The sequence below is a fragment of the Odocoileus virginianus genome, chromosome 28, assembly GCF_023699985.2.
Source record: "Odocoileus virginianus isolate 20LAN1187 ecotype Illinois chromosome 28, Ovbor_1.2, whole genome shotgun sequence".
In the NCBI taxonomy this organism is placed as follows: Eukaryota; Metazoa; Chordata; class Mammalia; order Artiodactyla; family Cervidae; genus Odocoileus; species Odocoileus virginianus.
The window spans coordinates 7,590,059-7,603,348 of record NC_069701.1 but is presented as its reverse complement, the minus strand read 5'-3'; the positions used below and the strand labels follow the sequence as shown (position 1 = coordinate 7,603,348).

At 47.0% G+C, this 13,290-nt stretch overlaps 1 protein-coding gene across 3 annotated transcripts in view; it reads right to left on the bottom strand.

Moving 5' to 3' along the window:
• ME3 (malic enzyme 3) overlaps positions 1-13,290 on the bottom strand; it is a 223,911-nt gene that overhangs the window by 79,690 nt on the left and 130,931 nt on the right. For all 3 annotated transcript variants that reach the window (XM_070457156.1, XM_020881253.2, XM_070457155.1), the window contains exon 5: positions 1,216-1,291. In XM_070457156.1, coding sequence (XP_070313257.1) covers positions 1,216-1,291 — 76 coding nt within the window. The remainder of the gene's footprint in view (positions 1-1,215; positions 1,292-13,290) is intronic.

Here is a 13,290-nt window from a genome sequence, read left to right as displayed (position 1 = left end):
TACTTAGCTTCCTTTTAAGCATATTCATTTCTAGATACAATCTTCACAAATTTCAAATACAGGATTACAGAATCATAGATATGAAGAGATATAGAGGAATTATTCCTTTAGCCCAATGCCTTTCTGCCTTGAGTTGAGGTTCAGATCTCTTTTACAATATCCCCATCAAGTGACCATGTGGTCCCTCTTTGGATACCTACGATAGTAGGTGACTTCCAGTCCATAGGATTGCAGAGTCGGACATGAGTGAATCGACTTAGCACACACGCATGTGTGGCGTCATTCAATAAAATTTGTTTGCAGAAGTGACTATGACCTTAGAATCTAGAGTCCCTGAAATCTTCCACAAAAGTCCCCACGTGGGGAGATCTGGGTACACAGCCAGAGGCTAACAAGTTTCCTCAAAGCTGCACCAATTTTGCCTTCTATATTATATATCATTTGTTTTATAAAAAATACTTCCTCCTTAAATGTTTTGAGTAAAACTGGAAACAGTGACAGGTTCGTTTTGTCATTCTGCATATACATCCTTTCTCCCACCCCCCACTTCACCCTCCTGCCCAACACGTACACTGCTGTGCACACCCAGGGGTGAAGACGTTGCTCATCATAAACCTTTTCTGTTGGTGCAGAATATCCCTGCCCTCCATCCTAGTCCCTCCAATGCCTGACTGTCCAAACTCTACCCCTCAACTCAATGCTTTGCTCCAATGTCACCTCTTCCATGAAGTCTTACCAGACTACCCCGACTAAAAGGAAACTCTCTCTCTGAACACCCCCAGCTCTTCTGTGTGCCTCATTAATCTCTGACCAAGTCCCACCTGTTAGTCTTTTGTGTCTCTCCCTCTCACTTTTCTCATGAAAAGTTAGCTACTTGAGAAGAGGGTCCATGTTGGGTTTTCCCCTGAATCCACCATGGAAACCAGCAGAGAATATTCAGCAAGTAGTCAGGACATGCACTAGTACTATTATTAATAACGCTGATCATGATGACAGACAATTTCACAAGGGTATCTGGTTAATGCAAGCCTTCACTCCATGGTGCATTTGTGCTTGGCTATAACTGGACTATGGCCTATGATCTGGGACCAGGGGAATGAATTCGGTGTCCTACCCTCAGTGTTGCAATGGCCCCTTTCAGAGCTCAGAATGACTAGTGCAGGCTGAAAGGATTCATCCAACAAGAGAGCAATAGCAAAGAAAGCAGGATCATACCTTAATATCGTCTTCTGGCCAAGAGTTCAGCATGGTTGCAAGGTGGCCCTTGTCATGAATGGTGATAAACAGCCCACTAGGAAAACAAAGCACACGCATACAGAGACCAGTCAGACCAGGAGCGCCGCAGGAACCACAAGGACCGCGCATCACTGCATCACTTAATTTTGGCCACAGATCTGGGTCGAGGGGGTCCCTGTTCAAAGTCCAAACAGTTTACAGGACCCTGCGCTGGGTTTCCTTCAACCGCTCCCCACAGGGGAAGGGCTCCGTGGGATCAAGGGATGTATTCACCTGGAGTCTGGGCTCTCCACAGCCTGTGCCTTCCTCCCCCTAGACCAGGCACCCAGGACCCCAGAATCACCTGCCTGAGTGGGCCCAGGCTGCTTTCAGGGGCTGTGTGGGCCTCTTCTCTGGGTCCCTCCTTCCAAGGACAGACCACACTGCAGTGGGTGGGTCCTCAAGCCTGGGGCCATGACTGGAACTTGGATGTGTGGGCAGTGATGTCTAGATACATGTCCACGTGGTCCCTTGCCATGGAGGATGGAGCTGGGGACAGCCATGAGCCTATTTCCTCTGCACCACTTGAGTCTGAGAATTCTAAATTCAAACTTGGCCTTCCAGACCATATGAAGATATATTGTAAAGCAGGAGGATGAAACATATTCTACTTAACAGTTTGTTAGCTTGACTTTGAACTTCTAATGTTTGGACCTAAGTCTGTGGATATGAATCTCCTGTCCTGGGATCAGGGTGAGAGGACATGTGTGTCTGGTGGGGAGGTCGTGGGTGGTGCAGAGGGTGGCAAGTGGTTTGGACCACTTCCTTCTCCCCCCTCAGAGCACCTTGTTTTTTTCTTTTTTTTTGACCAATGCACCCAAGAGAGAGGCTCCTTTGACTTGCCCAAACACTCAGTCTGTTTTTGCCAGGGTGATAGGGTTGGGGAAGTGTGTGTTGGGGCGTGGTTCCCTGTTCTACTTGTCCTGCCTAAATCAGAGTGCTTCCCCCAAACGGCTGCCACGGCTTCACCTGGTGCTTGGATGTTGTGACCCATTACTGAAGTCAAGCCCTCGTCAATACTGTAAACACCACAGCCCTGTTCTCTGGTCCCACCAGTCTTGTGAAACCCTCACCCTTAAGAAAACCCACTTTCTGCTCCCTGGGCCTTCCCAGCCAGGCCGCCGAGGGCAGGTGGAGCCAGTCCTGCTACAGGGCAGACTGACTGCACCACCATCCACTCTCGGCGTCAGCCCACACAGACTCTCAGCATTGACCAGCCTCCATGCCTGCAGTGTTTCTCTGACCAAAATTCAGTCTTTTCACTCTTTGCAAAGACTATGTCAACTTCTTTGCTCTCAAACCTCCAACTGCCTCACCTTTCCCCTCACTGCCCTAGTGACCATGTCTGTGATGTCTCAGGAAGCATCTCTGTCAGTTTTCCACCAGCGAACCTATACACTTCTGTATCCACAGCCAATCCTCCTGTTCCACTGAAAATTACAGAGCCTGAAGCAGACAGAAACTGGAGAGGAATCCACCTCTGAAAGCAGGAACTATACCCTTTGAGAGTTGCCAATCTGGGGCTTTTGTTTGAGGGCAGTCTAACATGCAAGTAACTTGGGGCAGCAGAAAGCCTCAGTCCTACTAGCTTGAGGTGTCAGAGAAGTGAGTTGGAGCTGGAAGAGCACTCAGAAAGCAAAGGGGAAAGTTCTGGAAGGGAAGGAGAGGCAGAGAGGATGAACATCCAAGTTTGTGTGTAAAACCTGCCCAAATAACTGGCTGACGATTCAACTATACATACCCAAGGGTCTGGCAAAAAAACAAAACTGCAGCTGGACAATGGAAGAACCCAGCAGAGATTTCCACTGCTGCCCATCAGTAGGGACAGAGTTTGGAATTTCAGTCCAGCCTACTTGGACTCCAAAATCACTGTGGATGGTGACTGCAGCCATTAAATTAAAAGAGGCTTGCTCCTTGGAAGAAAAGTTATGACAAACCTAGACATCACATTAAAAAGCAGAGACATCACTTTGCCAACAAACGTCTGTATAGTCAAAGTGATGGTTTTTCCAGTGGTCATGTATGGATGTGAGAGTTGGACCATAAAGAAGGCTGAGCATCAAAGAATTAATGCTTTTGAACTATGGTGTTGGGAAAGACTCTTGAGAGTCCCTTGGACTGCAAAGAGATCCAACCAGTCAATCCTAACAGAAATCAACCCTGAATATTCATTGGAAGGACTGATGCTGAAGCTAAAGCTCCAATACTTTGGCTACTTGATGTGAAGAGTGGACTCATTGGGAAAGACCCTGCTGCTGGGAAAGACTGAGGGCAGGAAGAGAAGAGGGCAACAGAGGATGAGATGGTTGGATGGCTTCACCCGAATCAACGGACATGGATTTGAGCAAACTCCAGGAGCTAGTAAAGGACAGGAAAGCCTGGCGTGCTGCAGTTCCTGGGGTCACAAAGAGTTGGACACGACTCAGCAACTGAACAACAACAACAAAAATTAAATTACTCTTCTGAGAAACAAAACAGTCCAGAGTTCACAGAACTCAGGGTACAGTGAGGTCTATTATAATAGCCTGCTTACTTTATCTATGTTAGACACTATCCATAATAAAAAATTTAAACAAAATAAAACAAGAAAAACACCACTGAACTCCAAACAATTCTTGACTTCCATGTTCCTTGCCAAGACGGATTCTTCCTTCTCCTCCCTCCCATAGCTACTCTTCTTGAAAGAGCTGTCTACACTAGCTGCCTCCATTTTCTCATCTTTCACCGAAATGTGTCTTTACTTAATAACATGCTGCCAACACCGCTCTGCCAAGGCCACGGATGACGTCCACTCCAGAAACACAAGCAGCTTTCTAGTCTTCGTCTCCTTAGTCTTCTCAGGAGCATCTGACACTTTAAGCCTCTGGCTCCCGTGACCCCACTCTTGCATTTTTTCTTCTACCTCTCAGGCTGCTCCTTCTTAGTACATTCCTGCTGGATCATCCCGCCAGTAGGTGTTAGAGTTCCTCCCAAATTCGCACCGCCCCGCTCTCCTTCTCATTCTTCCTCTTTCCCTATATGATCTCATCAGTGCCCAAGGCGTTTGGCCAGTGACTCGCAAAGATCTGCAGCCCAGAGTTTTTCATCTTTGGTACTACTGACACTTTGGGTGGGATAATCTTTTGCTGGGAAGGGTGGGGACATCACGTGCGCTGCAGAATGCTGGGCAGCGTCCCCGTCTCTACCCACTGGATGTCGGTAGCGCCCCACACACTGCTGTGAGAGCCAAAAACCTCTCCAGACATCGGTAAACGTTCCCTGGGGAGAAAATGTGCCGCTGATTTTAGAGCCGTGGTTCTAGACATTTACATTTAACTGCCTGCCTGACTTTCCCTTCGTATGTCTCAAAGGCACTTTAAACTTCACCTGTCCAAAACCAAATTCTGATCTAAACTTGCATCGCTATGATATAAAGACAAGACAGAACAAAAGCCCAAGACAAACCTGATTCTCCTCTCTTGCTCCCTTTCTCAGTAACTATTTCCCTCAGGCGTGTAGTTTAAGAATCCCAGACCCCTGGAAGCATCTTTGACACTGTCCTTTTCCCCTTTTATATAACCCCTGCCAAGTCCTTCAGTTCTGCTCTGGAATTAGCTCCTGGTTCATACACTTCTTTCACCCATGACACCACCGACCTGGTCCAGACTCCCAATATAGCTGTTCCCTAAAGCACACAATAAATTTGTGACATCCTCTCTTGTCTCTACCTAATCTAGTGTGTATACAAAAGAAAGAGCGATGTTCTTGAAATCAAAACTATACTATGTTTTTGGCTATGCCTCTCAACTTGCAGGCTCTTAGTTCCCTGACTAGGGATTGAAGCTGGGCCATAGCAGTGAAATCACCAAATCCTAACCATTGGACCACAGAAAACTCCAAAACCTTACTTTGTTATCCCCTGTGATAAATATCCTTCATGTCTTTCCATGGTTCTTAGGACAAAGACTCATCCACCTACAAGGCCCTGTGCGGTCTGGTCCTTGACAACTTCTTCACTTTATCCTTATTTCTTTCTCCAGTCATTGACCACACTGGCCTTCTTTCCATTCCTCCATGTGTCATGATTTTCTTAGTCTATGGCCAGTTCATACACTGTTCCCTTTGCCTGGCAGCCCTTGCTTCTCTGCATTCTATCAATATGCTTAGTTAATTCCTACTTATTTTCCAGATGACTTCCGAGTCAAATCTGGGGCTCCTTGTTATAATTCTCAAGTATCCCATCCTTACACACACAAACCTATTACAGTTTTTTGTGTGGTTATTTGGTTAATATGCTACTCCCATTAGACTGTAAGCTTCATTGGGGCAAGGTAAGCATTTATCCTGTTGTTGTTGACCACTGTATACCCAGACCTAGTCCATAATAGATACTCATACATAATTTTTGAAGAAGTGAGTAAGTGAACTACAAAGATGGTTGAAGGCTAAGTGATGAAGATGAAAGGCGTAGAGTTGGGTATAAGTTGGGTGTAAGCTGGAGTGAAAGAAACTTTCATGTGGGCTATGTTGTATCATGCTCATGGGATCAGTGTGCTGGGCTGGGCGTCACTGGGCTGTGCTTGCGGCTCAGAGTGGGGAAATGCATCTGTGAAGGCAGGGGACAGGCCGGTGGGGAGGAAAATTCCAGAGCCTAAGACTTGGGAGTTGCCAGGCTCTTTCCATGTTGACTGGGGATGATGTGGGTATTCGAATTAACTTACTCATTAGGTTTGAGAGCAAGTTCCAGGCATTTTCTGGGCTACTCTAAAATGACCATAGGGCACTTAGTTGTATCCATCAAGACAAAAAAAAAAGAATCAGATTGGTTTCTTGGAACTTGTTGCTAAAGATCATCTCTATGCAGTTTGAGTTTGGAAAAAGATCATAGAGTGTTGATAATAATGAACTTGAAAGACTGCCCTGGATGAGAGAAACAGTCACATGTGGTGGGCATCCTGAAGTTTAAATACTGGTACCTGCCTTGGGGGCTTCCCCGGTGGCTCAGTGGTAAAGAATCTGCCTGCAATGCAGAAGATGCGGGTTCGATCCCTGGGGTGGGAAGATCCCCAGGAGGAGGGCATGGCAACCCACTCCAGTATTCTTGCCTGGATAAGACCGTAGACAGAGGAGCCTGGTGGGCTACAGTCCATGCAGTCTCAAGAGTAGGGCACGACTGAAGTGACTTAGCACACACACACGCATCTGCCTTGGTGTCAGTGGCAGGGTAAGCGGGCCAAGTTGAGCCTGTATGCCTGGGACCTTTCAAAGAACCACCCTCTCTCTACTTCCAAACCAGCTGCTGCTCTGAGGTTTGGCCTGAGGAGGCCTTGTTAGGTACTGTGAACTTCCTTAGCTTCTATTTTTCCACAGCTGCAGCTCTGATATTCATAAGCAATTTCCACACCCCTCCCCTGCCAGGTTGTCTGGAGCTAGTCACGTGGAACAACAATGCTAACAAAAGGGCCCATTCTTTCCGGCTGGGAAAACCAGGTCTCAGCCCAAGGCTCACTGATGACTCACCGAGTGACCTTGGGGAAGTCATTTACTCACATTAATTAATCCCTGTGACGCACGCATGGCCTCTAGAAGTTCTTAACCCTGACCTGTTTTGGAAATGTCCCTTAGAGCCAAACAACTCCTCTTCTCAACATTACTTTTTACCAGATAGAGGCTTAGTAATGATATTTAGCAAAAAGCTCACATGTTAAAGGATAAGATTCAGGCACCATTTTAGACCTTAGCTCTCATGTGATTAATTCTAAACATAGGAAAAGTATGATTATGGAAATAATCGGCTACATTAAAATAGGCTCTTTTTGTGGCAGATGAGAACAGGATAGAGGGACATTTCAAATGAATGCTTTTAAACTGAGGTTTGAGCTACAAAAATTTCAAAACATGACTTTTTCTTTTTTGCATATATAATTTTATGCTCTGCAGAGATCACAGTGCAAAAATAAAACTGAAATATATTAACAGCTTTTAATGACTTCTCAAAGTGCATTTCCACTTATTACATAATGCACAGCCACCAGTCTTCCCCAAAGAATTGCCCTGGAAGAGGATTTTGAGATATCCAGTCCAAAGACCTCACTATATAAATGAGGACATGGAAGTTCAGAGAGGTGAAGTGATTTGCCTGAGGTCACACAGCTCACAAGCAGCAGAACCTGCTTGAACCAAGGTGCTGAGTCCAGTGCTCTTTCTGTTGCCCCAGACTGCCTATTCTTTCCAGAGACCTAGTTCCCAATGAAGAGGTAGGGACATGGACCAAAATGGGAGCATCATAGACACTCATTGGGACCACTGATGAAAGATTTCTCTTGGTGCATGTTGGTGAGGAAGTAAAATGCACAGAGTGAGGGATTATGAGGTTAAATAAATGGACTGTGGGTTCCGGCGGGATCCTAGGGGGAAATCCCTTGCCTATCCCTCCACTTCCTACCCAAATTGCATCTAGACCAGCTCAAAAAGAAGGTATTTCCAGGGAAGCAGACCTCTTAGATGCCCTCAGCAACCTATTTCCAGGTTTAACTACTTCCACTCAAAGGAGGCGGGGGAGGGTGGCATTAGTTTTTCCAGCAATACATGGTGATGGGGTTGGTTGTTTTCATCTCTGCTGTCATGAGGTTCTGACCAAGTGAGAAATGCAGAGGCTCCCTTCTCTGCCTTCCTTCTTAGTGGCTTCAGGAAGAATACTTCAGCGCCTGGAAGGAGCACTGGCCCACACCTGCTCAGTCTCACCAGAGATCTCCAGCCCATACAGTCCTGGGCACTGGCATGGGGATTTTCGGGATCACTTCCAATAAAACCGGTCACTAAGAGTGATGAGGGTGCAAACGACTCCAGAGAAGTTCAGAGAAATGGCAGGGGGAGGTAGCAGAGAGGAGGGGTTAAATGTATGTGTTCTGCAGCCACAGCATCTGGCCTCAGAGCCTGCCTGCCTGCCTTCGTTCCTCACTGGCCGAGTGGCTGTGGACAGGTTACCCTTCCCCAAGCTGCAGTTCCTATCTGTAAAATGGAGAACGTGACAGCAGCTGCTTCATGCCTATTATAGGGATCAACTACGACAACACATATTTAAAGAGTTTACTATGGCGCCTGCTGGCGTGTAGTAAGTGCCCAACAAATGGCAGCTCTAAGAGTTGCTGGGTTGGTGGAGTTAGTGGTTAGGAGTGCAGGCTGGGGAGTCAGCATCCAGATGCTGGTGAAATGCCTAGCAAGGAACTGCTCATAGTAAGTGCTCAGTAAACTCAGAGCTAATTATTAATTCATATTTTAGTGAGACTGATACCAAGTCAATGTGCATGCTTGTCAGGAACTAGGGTTGACAGTGAAGTGTGCCTTTGGTGAAACAGGAAGGCAATAAAAGTTTGGTAGAAAATCTTGCATTATGAGGGTCACCGAATGAGGGCAAAATGGAGTTCTTTGGTGATGCACTGTTGGGACTAAAAGTTTCCATGTTCCCTGCAAGAACTAGTGTTCAATAAGGATGAGATCAAGGGCAGCTGGGAAGGGAATACACATCAGGGAAGAGCAATATTCATCCACTCTGTCATTCAATTATCCGTTCATCCACTGAACAGGCTCTGTGATATCTCTGGAACCCTGTTTAGCCCTTTATGTACATCGTCTTATTTCTCACGCAACACTCTCATACGGGCTTCCTCCCCATTCTGTAGATGAGATTCAGATGGAAGCGATGTGAAGGCAAAGGTGAGGTTTAAACACAGGACTCCCGGGAGTTCGGAAACGTGGCTCCTTCATGCGTGTGACTTGGGACCAGTCACTTCAACTTCATGGCAAATAGATGGGGAAACAGTGGAAACAGTGTCAGACTTTATTTTTCTAGGCTCCAAAATCACTGCAGATGGTGATTGCAGCCATGAAATTAAAAGACACTTACTTCTTGGAAGGAAAGTTATGACCAACCTAGACAGCATATTAAAAAGCAGAGACGTTACTTTGCCAACAAAGGTCCGTCTAGTCAAGGCTATGGTTTTTCCAGTGGTCATGTATGGATGTGAGAGTTGGACTGTGAAGAAAGCTGAGCGCCAAAGAATTCATGCTTTTGAACTGTGGTGTTGGAGAACACTTGAGAGTCCCTTGGACTGCAAGGAGATCCAACCAGTCCATCCTAAAGGAGATCAGTCCTGGGTGTTCATTGGAGGGACTGATGCTGAAGCTGAAACTCCAGTACTTTGGCCACCTGATGCAAAGAGTTGACTCATTTGGAAAGACCCTGATGCTGGGAAAGATTGAGGGCAGGAGGAGAAGGGGATGACAGAGGATGAGATGGTTGGATGGCATCACCAACTCAATGGGCATGGGTTTGGGTGAACTCTGGGAGTTGGTAATGGACAGGGAGGCCTGGCGTGCTGTGGTTCATGGGGTCGCAAAGAGTTGGACACGATTGAGTGACTGAACTGAACTGACTTCAACTCTTCATGTCTCAGTTTTCCCTTCAGTAAAATGGGAATGGTGGCTTCTCCATTACGGAGTGACCGCGAGGACCAAGCAAGATGAGTTGACATACACCCTGCACAGTGTAAAGGCCTGCAGACATGTGATTCCTCATAGCTGTCCGACCTTGGGACAGGTCAGACAGCTGTGAGAACCCTGGGAGTTCTATGGGGATTCTGAGCAGGGGCGGGGGTGGTTTAAGCGTGCTGGCCTCTCTGGTTTCCTGGCGGCCCTTTCCGGCTGAATGAGGTAGTGTCTTGGGTGACAATTTGCTCTCTGTCTGTTTCCGCCCCCTTCCCTGAATGCGGCCGTGTGAGACGCTGCCCTGACTGGTGTGATGCTTTTGGTCTATTCTGGGGCACAAAAGGAGGCAGGAAGGCGGGGAGCTCCAGGGAGCACTGGGCCTGGCTCCGCTGAGACACACAGGCACTTCCAGCTTTTGAGTGAATTGCAGGCTGCCCCGGGGAACCCCTAGGTGCTGAGCATCCTGCAGTGAGCTACGGTAACTTGAGTACTCATCAAGGCTAAGAACTCCTCTGGGCAATCAGAACAGACGCCCTTGGCTGCTCTTGGTGCTGTGACGACGGGCCTCCGTTTGAGAGGCACTCATGGGAATCTCTCATGTTAACAGCCCTCAACCGGAACAAGAAAAAAAAAAACAAAAATAACTTTGGCTACTGATTACTTTCCCCAAGTTTTTCCTATTTACGTCAGGGAAACAATTTGGAAATTTCAGGGAATAAAAAATAAATATATATATAAAGAATCCTGCAAGCTGCCAACCTATCCTTAAATGAATATATGGCCTTCTTTACAGAACATTCCTGAAAAGTTGTGAGTTGTGTCCACCTCTTCGAGGCCCTATGGACTATAGCCTGCCAGGCTCCTCTGTCCATGGGATTCTCCAGGCAAGAATACTGGAGTGGATTGCCGTGCACTTCTCTAGGGGATCTTCCCCACCCAGGGATCAAACCTGGGTTTCCTGCATTGAAGGTGGATTCTTTACTGCTGAACCACCGGGGAAACGAAATACACCTGAAACAATACCGTATGTGTACTTGGGAGGTTACTGTTTAAAGGGAGACTGCAGAGAATTGTCCAGGAACATAAATCACTGTCCCCTGACTTACAGCTTTCACAAATTTGGACCTTCCTACTTTGGTTTCTAGAACCAGAACCCAGGTTCCTTCTCAGCCAATGCCTGGACATCAGGGCCTGAGAAGGAGTGGTCAGAGATGGGAAGGCAGCCCTCTCTCGCACGGAGTTCTGGGCTAAATGTGTGGCCAGGGAAGGGAAAGGATTCATGCCTAACAAAAATGAAATACCTCCTTTATTTTCTCACATGCTTAACTCATTTGGCCTAAAAGACATGTCTGCTCCAGGTCTGACCTGACACTGAGGGGTGCGTGTTGAAAGCTAGTGTGTGATTCACCGTCTGCTCCTTCGCCGGGGCCGTCGGTACTGTTCCAGAGGAGGCCCCCTCAGGACCCGGGCCTGGAGTGGGGACGATGCTGAGCACAGGCCCCAGGTGATGCACAGGTCATGATGCAGAAGCTCGGAATAAGCTTTCGGGGCTGTGTGTTCCACAGCATCATCTAGCCACAACATCTTTCAGAGATGCCCGTTACATAAATCGAGATACTGGCGGTCTGGGTAAGGCAGAGGCGAGAGCTTTCCTTTTGGAGGATCTTCTCGTTATTCTTCATCTCGGCAATCACTGTTCCCACAACAGAGCTCAGGCGATGACAGCTGAGGAGGAGAATTCCTGTTTGGAGCCGGCGCTATAGCCTTGCAGGTTAGCGGCTGTTATTTAGAAAGATATGTCTTCAGAGCACAGCTCCTCCCTTGAGACGGTATGTTCTCCGAGGGCACGACGGCATCGGTCTTGTTCACGGCGGTAACCTTGGGGCTCAGCATAGCACCGAGCCACAACGGCTGCTCCAGAAGACAAACATGTGTTGGGTACGCTGAGCGGTCCAGAATGTGGGTGCTGAAATGAGACAGAGCTGAGCTTTTATGTTTTCAGTTAGAAACTGGGCTTACGATAACAACTATCTCAATGCGCTTCTGTGAGGATTCAGTGAAATAACAGATCAGGCACAGGGATCGTGCTTGGCCCCTGGTACCTTCTGTGGAAACAGGGTCTTTGCAAACATCATTAAGATGAGGTCCTCAGGTTGTTTCCTTGTCGGAGCTATTGTAAATAGTGCTGCAATGAACACTGGGGTGCATGTATCTTTCAGAATTATGGTTTTCTCAGATCACCAGCCCAGGTTGGATGCATGAGACAAGTGCTCAGGCCTGGTGCACTGGGAAGACCTAGAGGGATCGGGTGGAGAGGGAGGTGGGAGTGGGGACCGGGATGGGGAATACATGTAAATCCATGGCTAATTCATTTCAATGTATGACAAAAACTACTGTAATGATGTAAAGTAATTAGCCTCCAACTAATAAAAATAAATGAAAAAAAATAAATAAATAAAAAAGAAAAGAAAAATTAAAAAAAAAAGAATTATGGTTTTCTGCAGGTTAAAAAAAAAAAAGATGAGGTCGTTAGGGAGGGTTTTCATTCAAAATGGGGTTTTCCAGGTGGCTCAGCGGCAAAGAATCCGCCTGCCAATGCAGGAGACACAGGAGTCACGAGCTCGTTCCCTAGGTAGGGAAGATCCTCTGGAGTAGGAAACGGCAACCCACTCCAATATTCTTGCCTAGAAAATTCCATGGGTAGAGGCGCCTGATGGGCTACAGTCCACGGGGTCATAACGAGTTGGACACGGCTGAGCATGCACACATTTCATCCAAAATGACCAGTGTCTTTATGAAAAGAGGCGAAAACAGAGACATACAGGGAGAAGACGGCCATGCAGTGATGGAGGCAGAGATTGGAGTGGGATGTCTACAAGCCAAGGGATGTCAAGGACCGCTGGCAAACTACAGGAGCTAGTAGGAAGGACTCTCCTCTACAGATTTCAGAGAGGCCTCAGCTCTGTTGACACCTTGATTTCAGGCTTGCAGCCTCCAGAACTGTGGGACGATGAATTTCTGCTGTTTTCAGCCACTCTGTTTGTGGTACTTTGTTACAGGGAAGCTAGTACACCAGTATCCAATTTTTGTGCAGTGCCCACAAGCAGGGGTGATCCTGATTTCTTTTCTGAACCTGTCTTAAAGCTCAGTCTGTTGGAATTTTGTCAGGGCAAGTGCAGGAGAGGTTTCCTCCCACTGACAAAGGCCTGTAAATGACAACACTATCTCCACTTTTCATCAGGAGCCAGAAAATTCTCTTGAATTTTAGAATTTAGTTACACTTAGAAAGAAAAACAAAGATAACGCTCACTTAGGAGAATGCTCTTTCTTGAGAAAAAGACTCTTAGCCCTTATCTCCGCCTGCAGAGGAGGGGCCCTTAGAAGTTTCCTAAAATAGAAGTGAGAGAAAAAAAAAAAAAAAACCCCAACAAAACCCACTCAAAGAGACAACATTCATTTAGGCTTCCTGGCACCAAGTCTAACAAAAAAAGGACTTAATTAAAGCAGGGTCAGTGACATCAGGCAAACGACCGAGGCAGGGCTCAGGAG